At 43.8% G+C, this 23,233-nt stretch overlaps 1 protein-coding gene across 1 annotated transcript in view; it reads right to left on the bottom strand.

Moving 5' to 3' along the window:
- Positions 1–95: 95 nt before the first annotated feature.
- Positions 96–23,233, bottom strand: part of pdlim5a (PDZ and LIM domain 5a) — a 112,787-nt gene continuing 89,649 nt past the window's right edge. The window contains 6 exon segments of the mRNA XM_033973396.2: positions 96–2,118; positions 3,491–3,606; positions 3,685–3,805; positions 7,791–7,971; positions 9,753–9,948; positions 14,351–14,427. Coding sequence (XP_033829287.2) covers positions 2,029–2,118; positions 3,491–3,606; positions 3,685–3,805; positions 7,791–7,971; positions 9,753–9,948; positions 14,351–14,427 — 781 coding nt within the window. The 3' untranslated portion in view covers positions 96–2,028.

Genomic DNA, 23,233 nt, shown 5'->3' with positions numbered 1-23,233 from the left:
AGGAAAGTTCCACGGTGCAGCTTTAAGTCTCGATGAATGATGTGAAACGCCTCAAACCAAAACACACAGTGAAGTTTTACAGAAACTCTTTATGTTTCACTTTTAATCACTTTAAGAGGATTTTACAACAAACTTTCTCTCAAACTGGTACAAAAGTCGTTCCTCAACACGACGACCAAACGGACGCCCAAAGCTCAGACACTTTTATGAAAACATTAAAAAAAAAACAAAATAAAAAATGAAAGTTAATGTCCTTTTACCAAATATTATCACCCAAACAACACCAGTGCTTTTCCCCACGTTATAATTTTATTTCCTCATTAAAAACGCGCCTGAAGAGGTTTTATGCATGCATGCTAGCAGTAGCATCCTGTACGAGGCTCCGCCCACAAGCCTACGTCAGTCGCCCATGCTCCACACGGCCATTCTCCAAAAATATACAAAAACATGATACAAACTGTACACTACGACTTCACAAACCTGGTGCGACGTGCAGTAGTTTGATGAACGGGATGAACTTCTCATGGTTATGTTGTGTTAGTGCTCTGAAAGGGGAGTGACTTAGCACGAGGAGCAAACAGAGGCAGGGACTCAGAGCGCCAAAAAATCTAACTGTTTTTTTTGTTTTTTTGTCATTTTCAAAACAATAAAAGGAAACTTGGAGATCTAAATATGATACATGTTACATTTAATCCCTCAGAAAAGTAAAATACCTCCTCTTTAAACACCTCCTCTTTAAACACCTCCTCTTTAAACACCTCCTCTTTAAAGTACCTCTCAAAGTAAAAATGACATTTCGACATAAAAATTTTAGAAAAATTTGAAAAAGATATGAACAAAAACACATTTGCACACATTACTAAATAACTCAAACTACAGAGCTAACGCTAATGAGCTGTGCTTATATATTACATTTACATTCATTTAAACTTTATCTAATCCATTCTGTGGAGTCATGGGGCGTCGCGGCGTCTTTAGCTTTTTACAAAAACACAAAGCTGGAGCAAAATATGGATCTAGACCAGGAGCCACATCAACAAAATGAAAACAAAAGGGCCCGATGTGACTGTAGTATAAATGTAAATAAATGTGACCAAATGTCATGTAAAATAAATGCAACTGTTTTTAAATCTTGTTAATTAACTGTTTCTACATTTATTACTTATTTAAGTTACAAATATCACATATGGATTTGCACAGATATGAAAAACTGTCCTGATAAACTGATATTTTAAGACAGTCAGACCTTTAATTGACTTTGTCACGGGCCACATAAAAAGATGTGGCGGGCCACATTTGGCCCATGAGCCTTGAGTTTGACACACGTGATCTAGACCATTAAAAAAAAAGATTTTCATTACAATAAAAAATCCGCTTCATAAATATAAGAAAATGACAGGATATGGCTTTATGAAACAATACAACACAAATCATCTAAGAACTAAAGTATAAATATTCAAACTTTAGCGGCGTGAGATAAAACATAAAAACATGGGGCTGTTGTGAAAATAAAAATGTAAAAATAATATAAACGTTGAGGATCATCAGCGATGAGGTCACCAACGTCCAATTTTACGTTTTAAATGGATTTGTATTAAAAACGGTCTCTGGGCTCGACTGAGGACGCCTCAGAGTCCCACCGCACGAGCTGGAGGAAGCGTCTGGGCTGAGGGAAGTCTGAGACGGGCTGAAGAAAATGGATGGAAATTGTTACCACCATTATTTGTCAAAAAGTCAATGGGAAAATGAACGGGAAATGTCCTGGTCCACAGCAGGGTTTGCAGTGGGCGGGGCCTTTGCTGTGGTTTGAGTGACAGGTGGATTTAACCAATCACAGTGGAGTGTCAGAAGAGTAAAAGATAATGGGTCCATGGGTTTCAGGAAAATATTGCTTAAAACAGAAAGATAAAACACAGATAGATGCATTTTCTGTGTGTCGCTCCGTCCTGATGGAAACTGAAATAACACAAACAGGAAGTGCGTCCAGATTGGCCCTGACGACGTCCAATCGGAAGACGAGGAGGAGGATCAGATCTTAAACGTGTTCATGTGCTTCTTACACAGAGGTTTGTCCTTTTTGGAGAAGAACTTTTGCCCCTCGAGAGACGTGCAGCAAACCTGAAACACAACAACAAAAACATCAACAATCAAGTTTTAACTTTCAGGTTCCCACAGTTTAAAAAAAAAATCATCTACAGACACATAACTCTCTTTTTTCTACTCTATTCTCTTTTTTCTACTCTACTCCAACTTTACCTCAAAATAAATGGAGAAAATATGAAACAATTTGAGCCCAAACATGTCCATGAAATAAAAGGTCAGATCATGTCCACAGCAGGTCAGATAGAAACAAGGACACAGAGTCTGGACGTCCTCCCCTGAGATATTTAGCATGTTAGCATGTTAGCGTGTTAGCGTGTTAGCGTGTTAGCGTGTTAGCATGTGGTGTTTAGAGGAGGAGGTCACGGCAGCAGCTCTATGACTGACTCAATAAAACAGCAAAGCAAACGAAGGAGTTCAAGAACAAAACATTTGTTTTTCAGGAGATTTGGACCTTTACTCTCTTCCACTCTCTCTCTCTCAGTCTGTCTCTCTTACTCAGCCTCTCCATTTCTCTCTGTCTGTCTCTCCATCTTTTACTTTCCTTCCCTCTATCCGTCTCTGTCTCTCTCTCTCTCTGTCTCTCCATCTCTCTCAGTATATCTGTCTTTTTCTCTCTGTCAGTCTCTCTCTCTCTCTCTATCTCTCTCTTACTCAGTCTCAGTCCATCTCTCACTGTCCTTCTCTCTGTTGCTCCATCTCTCTCCTCTGTCAGTCTCTCTCTCTCACTCTATCTCTCTCAGTCTCTGTCTGTCCATCCCTCTCTTTCTCAGTCGCTCTCTCAGTTTCTCCATCCCTCTCTCTCACTCTCTCCCTCAGTCTCTCTGTCTCTTACTCTCTCTTTCTCTCTCTCCCAGTCCCTCCATCTCTCTCAGTACCTCTGTCTTTTTCTCTCTCTCTGTCAGTCTCTCTCTCTCTCTATCTCTCTCTTACTCAGTCTCAGTCCATCTCTCACTCTCCTTCTCTCTGTTGCTCCATCTCTCTCTCACTCTATCTCTCTCTGTCTGTCCTAAACCAGGACTGAACCAGGACTAAACCAGGACTAAACCAGGACTAAACCAGGACTAAACCAGGATTGAACCAGGACTAAACCAGGACTAAACCAGGACTAAACCAGGATTGAACCAGGACTAAACCAGGACTAAACCAGGACTGAACCAGGACTAAACCAGGACTAAACCAGGACTAAACCAGGTGTAAACCAGGACTGAACCAGGACTGAACCAGGACTAAACTAGGACCAGGACTGACCCCAAAAATGCCAAAAACTTAAACGTGAAGTTGAATTTGATGATGTAATATTTGTCAGATTTGTCCGATTACACTAAATGTCAGTTGTTTTGTTAAATCTGCTTCATAATCTAAATCCACAGACTGATCTGTTTCTCACTGTGCAGATGAAGCAGGTGTCGTGCCAGGTGTAGCCCAGAGCCTCCAGGAACCGATCCCCCGCTTCAATGGGAAACTCGCAGCCATGGCAACCGGTCCCAAACAAACTGTAAAAGTCTAAAAAAAAACACACGGAACATTCAGGAATAACACGATAGCAAAAACACGTGACGCCACACGAGACGCGGCCCGGACCTGGCTCGCAGTACGGCTCCCCGTCCTCCAGGTGGAAGCAGTTGTTTCTGATTGGCTGCTGACAGCACGCACACAGGAAGCAGTACACGTGCCACGTCTGCTTCAGGGCGTTGATCACTTCCTGTAAACATGGACAAAACACGGAATCAGTGAATGTCTTAGGTTACGGTACACGTACATTTAAAGAGGAGGTATTTACTTGTATGGGGTATTAAAGAGGAGGTATTTACTTCTGTGGGGTATTAAAGAGGAGGTATTTACTTCTGCGGGGTATTAAAGAGGAGGTATTTACTTCTGCGGGGTATTAAAGAGGAGGTGTTTACTTCTGTGGGGTATTAAAGAGGAGGTATTTACTTCTGTGGGGTATTAAAGAGGAGGTGTTTAATTCTGTGGGGTATTAAAGAGGAGGTATTTACTTCTGTGGGGTATTAAAGAGGAGGTATTTACTTCTGTGGGGTATTAAAGAGGAGGTATTTACTTCTGTGGGGTATTAAAGAGGAGGTATTTACTTCTGTGGGGTATTAAAGAGGAGGTATTTACTTCTGTGGGGTATTAAAGAGGAGGTATTTACTTCTGTGGGGTATTAAAGAGGAGGTGTTTACTTCTGTGGGGTATTAAAGAGGAGGTATTTACTTCTGTGGGGTATTAAAGAGGAGGTATTTACTTCTGTGGGGTATTAAAGAGGAGGTATTTACTTCTGTGGGGTATTAAAGAGGAGGTATTTACTTCTATGTTGTATTAAAGAGGAGGTATTTACTTCTGTGGGGTATTAAAGAGGAGGTATTTACTTCTGTGGGGTATTAAAGAGGAGGTATTTACTTTTGTGGGGTATTAACTGTAACTCAACATATTTAGATCACTATTTTTCCTTTTATTGTTTTGAAAATGCTGTATTTGATCTTGAGTTTGACACATGTGGGCTAACATATACTTTATTCTGCGTTTGACCCGTCCTTCAGTCCCGTTTGACCCGTCCTTCAGTCCCGTTTGACCCGTCCTTCAGTCTCGTTTGACCCGTCCTTCAGTCCCGTTTGACCCGTCCTTCAGTCTTTGTTTGACCCGTCCTTCAGTCCCGTTTGACCCGTCCTTCAGTCATGTTTGACCCGTCCTTCAGTCTCGTTTGACCCGTCCTTCAGTCCCGTTTGACCCGTCCTTCAGTCTTTGTTTGACCCGTCCTTCAGTCCCGTTTGACCCGTCCTTCAGTCGTGTTTGACCCGTCCTTCAGTCTCGTTTGACCCGTCCTTCAGTCCCGTTTGACCCGTCCTTCAGTCGTGTTTGACCCATCCTTCAGTCCCGTTTGACCCGTCCTTCAGTCTTGTTTGACCTGTCCTTCAGTCGTGTTTGACCCGTCCTTCAGTCGTGTTTGACCCGTCCTTAAGTCGTGTTTGACCCGTCCTTCAGTCCCGTTTGACCCGTCCTTAAGTCGTGTTTGACCCGTCCTTCAGTCCCGTTTGACCCGTCCTTCAGTCTCGTTTGACCCGTCCTTCAGTCCCGTTTGACCCGTCCTTCAGTCTTTGTTTGACCCGTCCTTCAGTCCCGTTTGACCCGTCCTTCAGTCATGTTTGACCCGTCCTTCAGTCTCGTTTGACCCGTCCTTCAGTCCCGTTTGACCCGTCCTTCAGTCTTTGTTTGACCCGTCCTTCAGTCCCGTTTGACCCGTCCTTCAGTCGTGTTTGACCCGTCCTTCAGTCTCGTTTGACCCGTCCTTCAGTCCCGTTTGACCCGTCCTTCAGTCGTGTTTGACCCGTCCTTCAGTCCCGTTTGACCCGTCCTTCAGTCTTGTTTGACCTGTCCTTCAGTCGTGTTTGACCCGTCCTTCAGTCGTGTTTGACCCGTCCTTAAGTCGTGTTTGACCCGTCCTTCAGTCCCGTTTGACCCGTCCTTAAGTCGTGTTTGACCCGTCCTTCAGTCCCGTTTGACCCATCCTTCAGTCCCGTTTGACCCGTCCTTTCAGGGGCCCATCTCCAGATCTTAAAATGTACAACATAAGTATAAAGAGGAATACGGCGTTGGCTAATGCTAACCGCTATCAGACCAGCTAAAGTTAGGACTTGTGGTAATCTCCAGCCTGATCCTTGAGTGAATCAGACCACAGTGTTAGCGCGTTAGCCTTTAGCCCCTCACATGCTCTGACCCTTTGGCCTCAGTCTGGTCGCTCTTTTCCATTTCTCACACTTTTTCAAGCGGCTTACGGCGTCTTACAGCCTGTTTTTCGCGCCCGTCCGTGCTGATCGGGCCCACCCCTGATCCCCGGCCTCAGAGCGGGCACCAAAGCTGGGAAAAGCCGCCCAGCGTAAGCCCTGTCATGGGACCTCTGACAGAAGAGAGACGTATTAGAGACGTGAAGCGAGGAACATTCCTCTGGACGCTCTGAACGAGGCGGCTCTGCGGAGTGGAGGAGGGGACGGAGCTGTTATTGTGCACTTTTAAGGACGTTTACGACGGCTTTATATAACGATATTTCACCGCAAATAAAGTATTATCGCTTTGCAGTGACATCATGCTGTTGGGGGATTGCATGTATGTCTATGGAGAAATGTTCAGCGGTTACCATGGTGACGTTATGTAAACAGCATATTGTAAACAGCACTTTTTCAGGAGCCTGTGATCAATCCAAGAGTTCATGATTGATTTTTTTTTTCAACAAAACTGAAAAATTATTGGCTAATGCTAACGCTAGCTAGCTGGTGACTAATATTATTCTGGAGGGACTAAATCAGTTCTTTCTGTTCATATTGTGCTAAAACAAACCTCAGATTAAACTCTAACTCGAGTAATAGAGCGTCAGACAGAGCGGTGCTTCCAGTTAGCTTCACCTGGTAGAGTCTCCAAGATGGAAAAACTTAATGTAAAATGGTGGAACATTCCGGTAAAGCAAAAACATCTCCATGGAGACAAGTAGATGATGGACACTCGGCCAGAAAACAGACTTAGTGCAAAAAACAAAACAAAACAGTAACAGAAAAACTGTCAAAAACAGTAACTCCACCATTTTTGCGCCTTTAATTTATTGATTTCTGATTAATTAACAATATTTGAGTGTTTTCTGTTCCTGTAATAAATTCCCGATCATTTCTGTGGCTATTTAACATTTATTTTGTGCAATGAATATTTTCAAAGACCAAAGCAGACTCGTTTAAACCAGTCGCTCGTATTTCGCATTTGTTCAGTTTCAGGTGTTTTTATGACACTGAGCAGCTCGCCTCTCCACAGAGCTGACCAGTAACATGGAGTAGTGTGACATCTCCATGGAGACGAGCAAGAGACAGACTGCACACCAGAAAAGTTACAGAGTGAGACTTTAATACAAGCAAATGAAACAGTGGTTCCCAACTTTTCTTTTTAGCCTCAGTTTTTGAATTTTTCCAATCATTTGTGTGTGAATTTTAATTTGTTAAACCTCGTGATGTCATGAGGTGATACAGGAAGTGCTCCACTGTGTTTTTAAACTCCATGAAACTACATAAGATCTTTAAAGTGGAACAACACTTTATGTTTGCAGATGTAGACTGATCCACGACTGTACATTTCAGACTATAAGACGCTACTTTTCCCCCCACACTTTAACCCTGCGGCCTATACAACAGTGCGGCTAATTTATAGATTTGTACTGACAGCAGGGGGCGTCATTTTGCACATCACATACCCACCCCATCATGGAAAACACACAAAGTTCATCCTGTGTTTATGTCGTGTTGGAGCCAATTTTCAGGTATAGTTTGAAAAAAGTGTGTCTTAAATTAAAACTCAAAAAAACTCCGTGTTGTGTCTTTCTGTGTAAATATTTCATGTTACAACCTGTAAACCTGTGGCTTATATTTGTACACAATGTATTTTCTGTTTAAATGTAGCTGTGCGTCTTATATTCAGGTGCTCAGTAATAATAATGTGTTACTGAAACATGTGAATGAAACAAAATAGAACTCCAGGTCTGTTTTTGATGAGGAAACAGCAGAATAACAGTTTAAAGCTCACAGGAGGCCATTTTGAGGACTGTAGGACCTTTACAGACCTCACTCTCCGCTCAGACGAAGCCCCCGGTGGAGTCCGAGTCTGTGTGTCTGTGTGTCTGCCTGTCTGCGTGCCTGTCTGTCTGCGTGTCTTACCCCCATGATCTTGCCTCTACAGCGGCTGCAGGTCGGGGCGAAGAACTCCTCGTAGCAGTGCTCACAGTACACACAGCCCTGCTCCTCCACGAAGCCGATGTCCGCCAGAGACGACCGGCAGTGGGCGCAATTAAACTCCTCTTTGTGCCAGGAGCGCCCCATGGCGACCAGGAAGGGCCCCCTGGAACACGGGACACGGGACACGGACTTTTACACACAACTGTCATTAAAACGATTTAAAACTAAACAGATGCAAAAGTGATGAACATTTAACACAAGATCCACCTGAAGAATAAAAGAAGAAACAGATCAGACTGTGTGTGTGTGTGTATGTGCGTGCATATGTGTGTGTTGATGTGTGTGTGTGTGTATATTCATGTGTGCAGTCTACACACACTTGTGCAGTGTGTCATACAGAGGCGCTGCAGTTACACGCATGTTCCAAAGAGGAGCAGAGTATCACATGAGGGACACTTACACGCCTATCGCCGTGGTAACAGAGCTGTATAACACACAGATATGTGTGTTTATCAACACACGCTCTGTGTTTTATCAGATCAGTCTGGCCCCACACGCTCTGTGACGTCTGCAGAGCCAAACACCATCGTCCAATCAGATGAGAGCTTTTCCAGTGGTGCATGTGAAACACAGGAGCTCATTGGTCGACATCAATTTGAACAAAATCCTATTTTTCTCTCCTCAGATGAACCCAGTTTGTCTTTGAGGATGAATACAAATATAATTCAGATTAACAGTCCAGTGTTTCTCTCACTGATTCTGCAAAATCTGTTTTTTGTTTCCTGTGACATTTTTTCCTTTATTTTGTCTTCGTGAGCAGACATATTTGTTTTGATACAGTTGGGCCATGCCTGCCCCTGATTGGCTAATCCTCCTGTCAATCATGTCCATGTGAGTTTGGGAAGTTCAGGACTAAACCTGGACATAAACCAGGACCAAACCAGGAAGTGTGAACCATCAAAGAATCACAAAAAAACAAAAAAAAAAAACTGAACACAGAGAATGTGATGTAAAGAGTCAAGGAAGACCATTAAAGACACAGAGACATGGAAGACCATTAAAGATACAGAGCTGAGGAAGACCATCAAAGACACAGAGCTGAGGAAGACCATTAAAGATGGTGTGTACCATCTGATGACCACTAGATCACCAGATCATGAGTGTTATTGTACTGTTTGAGTGTCATATTACTGTCTTGTTTACATTCACAATACCAATAAGGTACAGAGCGATCAGATGCTACCCTCGTGGGTGTCATCTGATAGCGACTACACTGTATTTATTCTGATATTTGTTGTTTATGTCCTGCACTTTAATAACTTGTAGTTTGCACTATGTATAGAAAATTTTGCACATTTGTATATTATCTTTTGTATTGCACTTTTCATATGTAAATTGTTTTTAATGTTTGTGACAAAGGACTACAGATGGAAATTTGCATTTTGCTAAATCTGGTGCAGCCATCTTTTTAATGCATCTGCACACTGTCCTTCAAATAAATAAATAAATAAATAAATAAAGATACAGAGCTGAGGAAGACCATTAAAGACACAGAGTCAAGGAAGACCATTAAAGACACAGAGTCATGGAAGACCATTAAAGACACAGAGACATGGAAGACCATTAAAGACACAGAGACATGGAAGACCATTAAAGACACAGAGTCATGGAAGACCATTAAAGACACAGAGACATGGAAGACCATTAAAGACACAGAGACATGGAAGACCATTAAAGACACAGTGTTCACAGTGTGTTCCTGACCTGATGACCATGTGTGTGTGTGTGTGTTCTTGTGTGTTCCTGACCTGATGACCCTGTGTGTGTGTGTGTGTTCTTGTGTGTTCCTGACCTGATGACCCTGTGTGTGTGTGTGTGTTCTTGTGTGTTCCTGACCTGATGACCCTGTGTGTGTGTGTGTGTGTGTTCTTGTGTGTTCCTGACCTGATGACCCTGCTGCAGTGGGCGCACATGGGCGTCCTGGTGCCCGCGGGGTAGTGCTCTGCCATCTGCACCAGTGTGTCCTGGTCCTTGGGGTGGGGCTGAGGGAGGGGTCTGCTGGGGGCGGGGCCTTTGGGTGCGCCGCTGTTCCCCTTCATGCCAAAAGTGGGCGTGACCAAACCCGTCTGCGCTCCGTGACCTGAGGGAACAAAGAAGAAGAGATTTAAAGGCACAGTACTGGATTTTGACTCTTCATTTAAACAAGTTAAGACTTTTGTGTTCAGAACATTCTAACTATTCACCGCGATGAGTTCTTAAGCACTTTTTATAACATACAGACGCCAGAGCATGAGTGATGCTAATAGCAGCTAGCATGCTAACAGTGCACCATCGTTACTTCCTGGTTTGTAGACAATAAAGCCGCTTTGCTACTAGATGCAAACAGATTGATTTTAAATATATCTGTTTGAGATTGGACACATTTTAATTTAAATATTGATCAACAAAATAGTTCATAATAAAATCAAATTAAAAGTCCAAGTAATAGTAAAAAAAAAAAAAAAAACTTGTTATAAATCACGCCAGTTCTGCAAAATCCACTTTTCAGAGCGCTTAACCACTTTGTTTTGATTCAAAATGTCCTCTCAGGTGAAAAAAGTGTTAAAAATGTGTCGTGTTTGAGGCATTGGTTTCTAGTCGTCCTGAAGGGTGTGTGTGTTTGTCTGCTCCAGGTGTGCGAGCTATGTGACCTTTGACCTCTCTCTATAGACCCGCAGGATCGTGGCTGTGACTGACAGCTCCTGTTACAACATCCGCTCAGAGCTCCGTGTGAGGTGTCCCTGAACACCTCACACGTCTGGACACATCCCCCCGAGTGAAGGTGGACAAGGACCACCGCAATATCACCACCGCTAACACATGCTAATGCCGCTAACACATGCTAATGCCGCTAACACATGCTAATGCCGCTAACACATGATAATGCTGCTAACACATGCTAATGCCGCTAACACATCATAATGCCACTAACATATGCTAATGCCGCTAATGCCGCTAACACATGATAATGCCGCTAACACATGCTAATGCCGCTAACACATGCTAATGCTGCTAACACATCATAATGCCGCTAACACATGCTAATGCCGCTAACACATGCTAATGCCGCTAACACATCATAATGCCACTAACACATGCTAATTCCGCTAACACATGCTAATGCCGCTAACACATGCTAATGCCGCTAACACATGATAATGCCGCTAACACATGCTAATGCAGCTAACACATGATAATGCCACTAACACATGCTAATGCCGCTAACACATGATAATGCCACTAACACATGCTAATGCCACTAATACATGCTAACACGTGCTAATGCTGCTAACACATGCTAACCACCTCTAACACATGCTAACCCATCTCACATGTTAACCCTGCTAACACATGCTAATGCCACTAACACATGCTAATGCCACTAATACATGCTAACACGTGGTAATGCTGCTAACACATGCTAACCACCTCTAACACATGCTAACCCATCTCACATGTTAACCCTGCTAACACATGCTAATGCCACTAACACATGCTAATGCCACTAATACATGCTAACACGTGGTAATGCTGCTAACACATGCTAACCACCTCTAACACATGCTAACCCATCTCACATGTTAACCCTGCTAACACATGCTAATGCCACTAACGCATGCTAAACATGATAACACAGGCTAGTGCCACTAACACATACTAACCTGCTAACCACCTCGAACACATGCGAACCCCGCTAACACATGTTAACCCCGCTAACACATTCTAACCATGCTAACACATGCTATTGCCGCTAACACATGCTAAGTGGAGAAATGTCTAGTGAGATGTGTTACCAAGTGATTTTTATTTATTTATTTATTTATTTTTTGTATTATTATTATTATTTGTTTAGTAATGTAGGAAAGAGCCAGGCTTTAAAGCTGCATTATGTAACTTTTCTTCTTGCCATTACCTGAAACGTTCCATAGTGTGGCATTAAACATGTCCTACATCTACATTAATCCAGTGTAGACTATATTAGTTTCCTGCGTCTGCGTTTGCGTCAATACAAACTTTTTCAGCGCCGTTTATGAAGGTGTCTCCACTGATCTGAAGTTTATTTTCATTAAATAAAACACAGACATGAAGTGCACCGTTACAGTGTGTCCCACCTACAGTGTGTCCCACCTACAGGGTGTCCCACCTACAGGGCGTCCCACCTACAGAGTGTCCCACTACAGACAGGACTGTCCCGTTCATAGTCCTGTTTCACACAGAGCTGCAGACGTCTGTCTCAGAACTGCTCCAGTGTCTTTGGTAAATATTATCTTTGTGTGTATGTGTGTGTTTGTATGTGTGTGTATGTATATGTTCGTGTGTGTATATGTGTGTATGTGTGTGTCTGTGTGTGTGTGTGTGTGTTTGTACCTGTGGGGGTGTACGTGTGTGTATATGTGTGTAAGTGTGTTTCTGTGTATGCTTGTGTGTGTGTATGTGTGTAAGTGTGTTTGTACCTGTGTGTGTGTGTTTATGTGTGTTTCTGTGTAGGGGTGTGTATGTATGTGTGTGTGTTTGTGTGTGTGTTTGTGTGTGTGTGTGTGTTTAATGGTCTCAGTTTAAAGTCGTTCTTTCTGATTTGTATCGTCTTAAAAACGTCAAAGGTCCAGAGTCAAACCTGACTGAGCTTATTCATTCAGAACATCCTAATGACTCACCATGATGAGCTTATAAACACTTTCGACAACTTTCAGGACCCGGGGGCGGAGTTCTGTCATGACTATAACAACAACAAGCATGCTAATGTGCACTTCCTGATTGTCGGACAGTTAAATCTTTGTACTTGGATGCAGAGGACACACGGTGGACAGAGTTTAGCTCATGTGAGACACGTTTTACTCCAATAAAACCAGAAGAAACCGCCACGTTACAGAAGACCCATTGTGCTTGTGTCTTTATGGTTCTCATCTCTGACCATTCTGTTATAATTTACACATTTTAAATCACAATATTCATCTAAAACGACTTAATAAAAGAAACACTTTAACAAAACGCCACATGGACAATCGCTCAGTAAAAGCCCGGCCCACATAAATCACTTTTACACCTCTGGACGTCCCGTAGAGGCGGGGTTTATTAATCGCCCGTAAAAAGGAGATTGAGTTTGCGTTCTAAATAAGCTAGTTATTTTTAGCCGTCTCTGCGGGTTAGCTGACATTCTGAACGCCGTAACTTATGCTAAGAAAACAGTCGGGGCTCGGCGGTGTGATTATATTGCCAGTTAATTTAGTGAAAACACTGAGGTACACGGCCGCCGTCTCAGCCGAACACACGGGCTCTGTTCACTCCGGGACGTTATGCAAGATTTGTGGATGTGCCCGTGTAATCCAAACCTAAACATATCCCCACATGCGTCTGTACACCGCGCCGACGGTTAAACAAGGATTAAATAACAGTTAAAGGGACACGTTAAAGGGATATAGTACGGCAGATTCTTTTTCACTTTCAGTCCAGCGTAAACGATATTGAGCCAACACAACTTAAAAGTGACTATTTGGAGCTTTCTCCCGTCGTTTCCTCGTCAAAAACGTGTCTGAAGACGTTTTTAAATGTCATCCGGGCATGTTTGAGTAATCTAGAGATCTCTCCCAGGCCTTATTCAAACCTTTCTTACGGTTAACTATAAGATTCTGTGCGAGGCTCCGCCCACGAGCCTACATCACCCGCGCTCCCGCCATCGACTGTATGTATCAGACGTGTCAAAGTCAGGCCCGAGGGCGAAATTTGGCCCTCATTATAATAACATATGGCCCGCGAGATCATATCACGTAAGTATCAGAGCTGTCCCGCCGCCTGGTTTAACACATGCACTGCTAATACTACAAGTCCCAGAATGCTTTGCAAATACGTTGGCTCCGCCCCCATCACTTCTGTTGTATTTGGCATCTGCTCCTGTCGCCTCACTCTAATTTAATCCACCTCTTCTGAAAAACACGCAGATGTTGTTCAAATGTTTCAATAAATGTTTAGTTTGATCCAAGACTTAGTCCCAGATTTTAATTTTGTTCCTCTGTGAATTTCAGTTTGACTCCCCTGGTCTATAAAACGGGACGTAGCTAACAAGCTAGCCGCCACGTTCCGAGTAGGAAGTTAGCAAGGGGCGCTCTTCTGGCTCCACATTAGAAAACATTTCTCATTTTGGTCTTAAATGTTCGTATTAACCCTCTACATGATCCTGGGGTTTTTTATTTCACTATTGTGTCTGTAAATCGAGATATGAACATTAAAAACAGACCAATCAGACGCCTTCTTTCCCCGAGGTCGCTCCTGTTAGCGTTAGCAACAGGTTTGATTGACATAGGCTCTTTGGTTGCTATGGTACGCGCGCAAACCTGGTGTGATGTGCAGTAGTGTCATTAGTGCGATGCAGCTGATTGTGTTGTGACAGTGCTCTGAAGGGGGAGGGGCTTAGCACAGAGAGCAAAGGGGGAGGAGCAAGTAAAATACCCTCACTAAGTAGTCAAATAAACATTTAAAATTAAAAAGTGTTATTATAAATGACTCACCCGGAGCTGGACCCTTGACCATAGTTTTGACCACTGCGGTGTCGTGGCTGTTCACCGCCGGCTCCGCCCCCTCGTCACTACGGAAACAGCACAACACACGGGCAAATAAGACGCGACTTTTAGCAAAATTAATTGTATTCTAAAGTCTGCGGACAAAAACTCAGGATAAAAACATGTCTGCCTGCACTTTATCTGAGGAACAGCGCCCTCTGTCTGTCACATCCTCTCAGGCTTTAACACAGTAAGACCAGACTGAAAACCAGCCACTTCTCCCTGGTATTTAACACTAGCCCCGCCTCTTCTCCCTGGTATTTAACACTAGCCCCGCCCCTTCTCCCTGGTATTTAACACTAGCCCGCCCCTTCTCCCTGGTATTTAACACTAGCCCCGCCCCTTCCCCCTGTTATTTAACACTACATGTTTTTTTGTTCTTTTCTGTGTTTTGTGTTGTCTGTGTGTTTGTTTTTTGTTGACTTTTGGGCAGCTGAAGTTGTGCTATAAAAATAAAATGTATTTAATTTTTATACTTTCCTTAAAAAAAAAAAAGAAAAAGAAAAAGTGTAATTCCCTTTTTTTAGCCACCATTTTGTTAACATTTATATGTGCAATTTTATGTTTAAAATCATACATTAAACGAAAAAAAAAGACTGAAATCTGAACTGTTGAACTAATCCAAGAATTGCAGCCATTACAGAACATGTTTGTAGAGGTTTAAGCTGTGAGGTCAACAGCTTTTACACAGAATAAGACCCAGTGGAGACGCAGGGAGGGCATCTGACACAGGGACATTACAGAACATGTTTGTAGAGGTTTAAGCTGTGAGGTCAACAGCTTTTACACAGAATAAGACCCAGTGGAGACGCAGGGAGGGCATCTGACACAGGGACATTACAGAACATGTTTGTAGAGGTTTAAGCTGCGAGGTCAACAGCTTTTACACAGAATAAGACCCAGTGTAGACGCAGGGAGGGCATCTGACACAGGGACACATTACAGAACATGTTTGTAGAGGTTTAAGCTGCTAGGTCAACAGCTTTTACACAGAATAAGACCAGTGGAGACGCAGGGAGGGCATCTGACACAGGGACATTACAGAACATGTTTGTAGAGGTTTAAGCTGCGAGGTCAACAGCTTTTACACAGAATAAGACCCAGTGGAGACGCAGGGAGGGCATCTGACACAGGGACATTACAGAACATGTTTGAAGAGGTTTAAGCTGTGAGGTCAACAGCTTTTACACAGAATAATCCCGTGGTATTCAGACTTCAGACTCTCCTAAATACTCAAACTGCTCGGACGCGGTGTCCTGTATTGAAGATTTGACTTATCATTAAAACCCTTTTTGTTTCTTGAGGTTTGTTGTTGAATTCCGGGCAGTGTTTTGGTTCCAAGGCCGACGTCACAAGGCCATGAGGAGGCGCTGTGTCTGAGGTCACATTCTCTCATGGGTCAGAGTGTTCGCGGCTTATCTCACTCTGTTTTCACACTTTTACAGTACGTCTCTCACTCAGACATTCAATTCAGTGTTTTATTGCTAAAAATGATACTGGATACGCTTGTAATGCATCACTGTGGAACATTACACAGAAATAACACAGTAAAACGGTCAACGGACACATTTTTATACAGCGCTTTTCCACCTTTAAGACGCTCAAAGCACTTTCTATTCTCATAAATACACTCCCTCTCCCCTCATTCTCTCTGCTATTTCAGCTCACACTACGGTCAGCCGCAGCAGCATTACCATAAGCCTCCTCAGCCTCTCCATTTCCTCTTCTTTCCTAACATCCAGGCCTCTAATTCCACATTTTAATCACGTTTAAGTGCAGCTTTAATCACGTTTAGAGTAAGCAGAGTGTTTGTGACCTGCTTATCGCCATGGAGAACATCCCGCACTGTGACATTTTAACCTTTTTCTGTCGCCATGGTGAAAAACAGCCCAAAAAAACAAATGCAACCAGGTCAGATCTGCGGAGAGACGACCCCGCGCTCCACAGGAATACACTTTTTAACTTGCAAAGACACATGTTCTTTAATGTTTAATGCCAGACTGTGGAACATTCCAGACAAAGAAGCTGCTGTGCCATGTCGACGGAGCAGCTGGCGTACTTCAGAAATGTTACGTAGTCAAACTTTAACAGTAAACACGTATACACCCAGGGCAGAATCACATTTAAGCTGGTCTTCAAACTGCTTTTCCGTTTCTCTGAATGAATGGCGTCTTTATTAGCTCCGCCTCCGCGTGTGTTTCCACGTGAACATGGGTGGCCTCGCGTCTCTCGTCTCTCGGCCCGTGCACGTCTCTGCGCCAGCGTTTGGACTGTAGCCACGGCAACCATTAAAACACGGCGATAGTGATGGCGCGGCGTCAGAACCGCTCAGGGAGGAGTGTTTCAGGATGTTTAAGTTTAAAGGATGTTCATTTAGTTTTATTCACACGTTTAACACTCTCACTCTTCTCTCAAACTGAAAACACTCTGTTCCACCTTGTGATGTCATCATGTGGTGATACAGGAAGTGCTCCAGACGCCTTCAGCAGATAACGAACAAAAGGTAAAACAAAGATATTCAACAACAAAAGCAACAATTTAAGGCGATTCGTGGCTACAAATATCAGTTAAATCAGTGCTATTGTGATTGAGTCTCTATGGTTCTCATTTCTGTGGATCATTCTGTTTTAATTTACACATTTTACATCACAACATTCAACTAAAGCGACTTAATAAAAAGAAACAAATCCTACGAGTGTCACCGATTAAGAAAATAAAACTGGGGAAGGAAGTGCGGACGTCACAGTGGGCGTGTCACAGTGGGCGTGTCACAGTGGGCGTGTCACAGTGGGCGTGTCACAGTGGGCGTGGCACAGTGGGCGTGTCACAGTGGGCGTGGCACAGTGGGCGTGGCACAGTGGGCGTGGCACAGTGGGCGTGTCACAGTGGAGGTTAAACGGGGGTAGATGGACAAAATGGCAGTAAATGTTGAGGGGAATCAACTATAACATGGTTTAAAACTCTACCACTTGATGACATCACAAGGTGGAACAGAGCATTTCGAGCTTTGCAGATGTGTTGCTCAAACATGTGTGACTGAAACAAAACACAACTCCAGTGTGTTTTCGATGACGTAACAGTTTTACGACGCGCCTTAAAGCTGCAGGAGTCTGTTTTGTGTCTTTAAACTGTTCCTTGGCTCGTTGCTAAATTCCTGACCGTGTTTCTCGTCCAAGTCCGGCCGACGTTTTGGACCCGAGCTGCGCCGCTGCGGCCAGAGAGACAGGTGTTATGGCAACAGCGGCCTCCACTCCCAAACCCGGACCTCCCGTGATCCTCCGCTCTCACACAGGGGCCCAGTGTCCGGCGCCGCGGCCTCCGGGAGCGACAGGTTCTGAGTAAACGGCGGCGAGGCCAGTGTGGGTGGGCATCAGGGCTCAGCGGTGACGGGCGCGCGGAGTTTGTGCCAGCGTTTAAAGCAGATGTGTGGGGTAAATAACTCACGGCTGACAACCAGCACGGTGGCACAGCCGGTACAGCCGCCGCCTCACAGCGAGAAGGTCCGGAAACACGTCCACCAGACTGTGAATCGGGACGAGGGGGCGTAACACTTCACAACATCACATGACTGTACATAAAAAAAGACCTTTACCTTTCCAAAGTGTTTAACCACAAACTGTATCAAATATATAATAATGTGATAATAATGTAGCATGGCAGGATTATTGACAGTGGCAGCTAATGCTAACACTTTGTCTAGCTTAGCCTCGCTTTAGCTTCTTACCGTAGCCTCCCTCGTTCACTTCCTGTCACAGTTTATACACAGGGGTGGGCAAACTAAGGCCCGGGGACCTCACACGGCCCGTTGGTCTTATTAATCCGGCCCACGAACGTGACCAAGTTATAGTAAAATAGTTTGGGTTAAACCTTGTTAAATTTACCCCTGTAATGTCAACATTTTCCCAAAAGAGGGCGCACTTCAGCTACGTCGACCTTGTTCTCATGTGTCATTCTCTTATTCTTTTATCGGCGTTTCTGCAAAAATGAGTTTATCAAAGAAAAGTGGACAGTGAGCTCTGTCCACTTTTGTCCACTGTGTGTCTGATGTGACAAGAAACCGCCGCGGTTTTCAAAGACAATATCAGCCGTCACTTTGCTATGAAGCACAACTACGCTAGCTAGCAGTCAACTCAGGAACGAGCGGCTACGGCTCAGAGGCAGCTCATTTACAAACTCAGCTACAATTTTTTTCACCGACAAACACGATTCAAGAGTCAAGAACCAAGGCAAGTTTTTTACTGGCATTAAAATGAGCAAAAAGCAGCAAACCTTTATCCATTTAACAAAAACTAAATGCGTTTGGAAGAGAATTTGTACACTGAGTCTTGTATATTCACACTTTGCTCCATGTTACAGGTCAAATGTTTAATGTCATATTTACACATATATGTCCTGGCCCCGCCCCCTGTCCTGGCCCCGCCCCCTGTCACATTTAGACCCACTGTGGCCCGAGGGTCAAACACTTTGTCCACTCCTGGAATAAACCGTAGATCCAGAATCAGAACCTCGTTAGCTTTAAATGACTGTGATTTGTTTTTAGCACGAGAGAGAAAAAGCAAATGTAGAAGTGCCCCAGAGCGCCCCCTGTCCTTGGACCGACCATGAAAACTCTGTGTACCTGGTGATACTTTGTGGTACAGAGTATTTCACGTATGAAAACAGGAAACGCTGCTGCCGTTAGCATTACCCGCTAACAGCCGCCATTAGCGTTAGCTTCAAATTGGCTAATCACAGGTGACACGTCCAGCAGGAAACAGGACGACGGCCCGGGACAGTCGTTTATTACACACGATTACACAACAGAGCGATAATATTCTCCACCAATCACAGCAATTAAACAGAGAAATGACACGCACTGTGATTGGACGAATGAGAGGAGGAGGAGGAGGAGGAGAGGAGGAGGAGGAGGAGAGGAGGAGGGGGAGGAGAGGAGGAGGGGGAGGAGAGGAGGAAGTGGACAGGAGGAGAGGAGGAGGAGAGGAGGAGGAGGAAGAGAGGAGGAAAGGAGGAGGAGAAGGAAGAGGAGGGGAGGAGAGGAGGAGGACAGGAGGAGAGGAGGAGGACAGGAGGAGGAGAGGAGGAGGAGGAGAGGAGGAGGAGGGGGAGAGGAGGAGGAGGAAGAGGAGGAGGAGGAAGAGGAGGAGGAGAGGAGGAGGAAGAGGAGGGGGAGGAGAGGAGGAGGAGAGGAGGAGGAGGGGGAGAGGAGGAGGAGAGGAGGAGGAAGAGAAGGGGGAGGAGAGGAGGAGGACAGGAGGAGGAGAGGAGGAGGAGAGGAGGAGGAAGAGGAGGAGGACAGGAGGAGGCGGAGAGGAGGAGGAGAGGAGGAGAACAGGAGGAGGTAGAGGAGGAGGAGAGGAGGAGGAGGAAAGGAGGAGGAGGAGAGGAGGAGGAAGAGGAGGAGGGGGAGGAGAGGAGGAGGAGGCGGAGAGGAGGAGGTAGAGGAGGAGGATGGGGAGGAGGAGAGGAGGAGGAGAGGAGGAGGAAGAGGAGGATGGGGAGGAGGAGAGGAGGACAAGAGGAGGAGGAGGGAGAGGAGAGGGGGGAGAAAAGGAAGAGGAGAAAGAGAGGAAGGAGAGGGAAAAGGAGGACACATGTAGGATCATTATTTCCTCCAGAGAAATGGGAGAAAAGGCCGACATCACCACGACGACTGTCCACAAATGAACAACAACATGAAACTAAACTGTCCACTACGACTTCACAAACCTGGTGTGATGTGTGAAACAAAAACACCATTTCAAAGTCTCATCTGTGTTTTAAGGAGTAAATATTTAAACTCGTGTTTTTAGAGCAGCTTCTCTCAGTCTGATGGAGATGGAGCTGTAGCTCCGCCCCCTACAGGACGTGTGGCTTTTGTTGAACCAGTGAACACGCGGTAACAGGGCCACACCGCACATGCTCCGTTTTACAGTGTGACATTTACCGTGAGACAAAGTCAAACATCATCAGATTTAAGTCGGACTAAAAACGTGGCCTAGTTTTTTCTACTTTTGTCATTTTGGTGAAGGTTATAATTTTACTTCCTGGTTTGACACGGCTAACAGGCTAACAGGCTAACAGGCTAACGGCTAACAACCATAATGTTAACACTAATAAAAAATAATAAATAATAGTAATAAATAATCAAAATAAATGTTTAATATATTTTAAATAATATTATAGTATTTTTTTAATATTTCAATAATATTTTCCTTTATTTTGTTGAACAGAATGTGGAGGACGGTCCTCAAACGCCCTCCAGGGGGCGTCAAATGTGCTAATGTCCATAAAAGAAGCACAAGGCGTTAAATAATAATAATAAAACTCATGACACATAAAACACAACAAGTTTAACAGGAAATGCCCCAGGGAGAAGTGCACTACCCAGAACAAGCATAATGATGATAATAAGAGTCAGAAATAGAGAAAATTAGGGTTTACAGACAAAAGGATTATATATTAACACATAAATACAAAATAACATGTATTATTATTATTATTATTATTATTATTATTATTACGCCTCATTCCTCGTGTCTTTATTTTGTACTTTTCCCACCAAAGTCAGGACTAAACACATGAATCTGTCAAATGCACCTTCAGGTCACTCATCTGAGCAGAAGTGGGTGGAGTTCATGTGGTGATGTCATCGTTTCATTAGAGGGCGGGGTCTATAAACCATTTTTAAAATAAAAAAATAAAAAACGTATGATCCACAAATGTTGAATCTCGTCTTTATTTGTTTGAGATCAGCTTCATAAACCTGTGATTTCATCTCCACTGTTATGAAAAACACACATTTCACTTTTGTTTTTGTTTATTTTTAGTTTATTTAAAGTGACAGAGAAGAGGCTGAACTGTGAGTGTTTGTTCCACGTGGACCGGCTCAGTGATCACAGAGATATGAACCATCAAATAAACCAGGTGGAGCTGTGCTGCCCTCTGCTGGTGAGCTGTGAAACTACAGCACAAACACTGAGGAGGACCTGACATTTTTATTATCATTATGTCATTATGTCATTATTAGTCTATTAAATTCACTCTGTTCTGACAAATATGTGAAAATAACAGTGAAAAAATATTGTGTTGTCAACTGTTAAACACTCAGAGCTCACTGTCCACTTTTCTTTTCTTTGATAAACTCATTTTTGCAGAAGAGCCGATAAAAGAATAAGAGAATGACACGTGTGAACAAGGTCGACGTAGCTGAAGTGCGCCCTCTTTTGGGGAAATGTTGATATTACAGGGGAAGGGTAAATTGACCAAGGTTTACACTTATTTTAATACAATTTGGTCACGTACGACGGGCCGGATTAATAAGACCAACGGGCCGTGTGTGGCCCCGGGGCCGTAGTTTGCCCACCCCTGATTTAAACTAAAACATTTTGTCACAGTTTGATCGATGTCATATTTTTGTTTTGAAAAAGAAATAAAACAACTATGACTGTGCCAAATAAAAGCTGCTGTTTCAGTTTTAAATCAACTCAGTGACGAGGAAACTCACAGCAGACGGATCCCACTGACGATAAATCAAATACTGACACATTCTCTCAGGTTATTTACCCGGGATCCAGATCACACACGTCTCCAGTACGAGTGTGATTGACAGGTGGATTAGCCAATCAGGGACAGGCACGGTCCAGCCACGTACACAGAAAAGGAGAAAAATGTCACAGGACGCTGGAAAACAAGGAGAATGAAGCTAAAACTGTGAATCTGAGGTGAATCTGAGGTGAGGGAAATGACCGATGAGCGAACTTTGACTAAAATATCCTAACATGTTCTTTATACTTAAAAGAACTGAAATAAAGGAAGGAAACGGAAAGACTCAGAGCAAAGAAAGAGAAAAGATTTATTAGCTGCAGAAAATAAAATGATAGATATATTTAAGCTCAAACACATGGCACGTTTACATCCCACAGTTTTTGTTTTTTTTGTTATAGTCACTGACATAAAGGTTAACTACGTAACATTTTGCACATGGACACATACAGTATATTACAGCGGCCCGTTTCAGTTTCAGCAGGTTCAGCCCCAACATTCAGCTCCAGAAAAAGAAAAAAACAAGCGGCGTCCAGTGAAACGTCTAAAAGTCGAGCTAAACTTTGAGCAGAGGGATCAGGACGCTCGTCTGAAGAAAGAAGCTGATTGGTTAATGCAGAATCGTGCCGTGACCTCCGCTCGTCCTACAGTATCTACGTCACATTCTTCAAACAAAAGTAAACATTTTGCACGTCCCGTAACGTTTGAACTCACCGCGACGTTCGGGACATTTTTTTTTTTTAATATAAAGTACACGGATCGTACAAAGGACATTGACCTTTCACCTTTGACCTCTGACCTCCAGTCGTCGTCACAAACTCGTACTTTCTGAAAGCGTTAGACGTACTCGGTCCAGCCACTGCAGTTCACCCTCGCAGCCTGTTGATGGCAGCGTCGTGCACGAAAAGAGTCTGAAATCCAACAGAACCCGAAGCTAACGCGGCTAATGTTAACACGGCTAATGTTAACGCGGCTAATGTAAACGCGGCTAATGTAAACGCGGCTAATGTTAACGCGGCTAATGTAAACACGCCGCGTTTAACCACTATTATTAAAGAGGCGCTGAGTCACTTTTCCACCTGCTTGTCTGTCTCCGTGGAGATGTTACTGCTTTGGAATCATCCACAGTGCGGCATTAAAGCAGGAGGTGCCAGATCTGTGGAGAGATGAGCCCACTCGCAGTAAGAAAGCAGAGTTTTTTGGGTTTTTTTGGGGTTTTTTTGCAACAAGTGAGATACATTTAAAGCCCTACTGTGGAATATTCCAGGCAAAGCAGTAACAGTACTGCACAGTATCCATGGAGACAACCAT

Source organism: Periophthalmus magnuspinnatus, chromosome 9 (assembly GCF_009829125.3).
Source record: "Periophthalmus magnuspinnatus isolate fPerMag1 chromosome 9, fPerMag1.2.pri, whole genome shotgun sequence".
NCBI lineage: Eukaryota > Metazoa > Chordata > Actinopteri > Gobiiformes > Gobiidae > Periophthalmus > Periophthalmus magnuspinnatus.
This window is presented reverse-complemented; position numbering and strand designations above follow the sequence as displayed.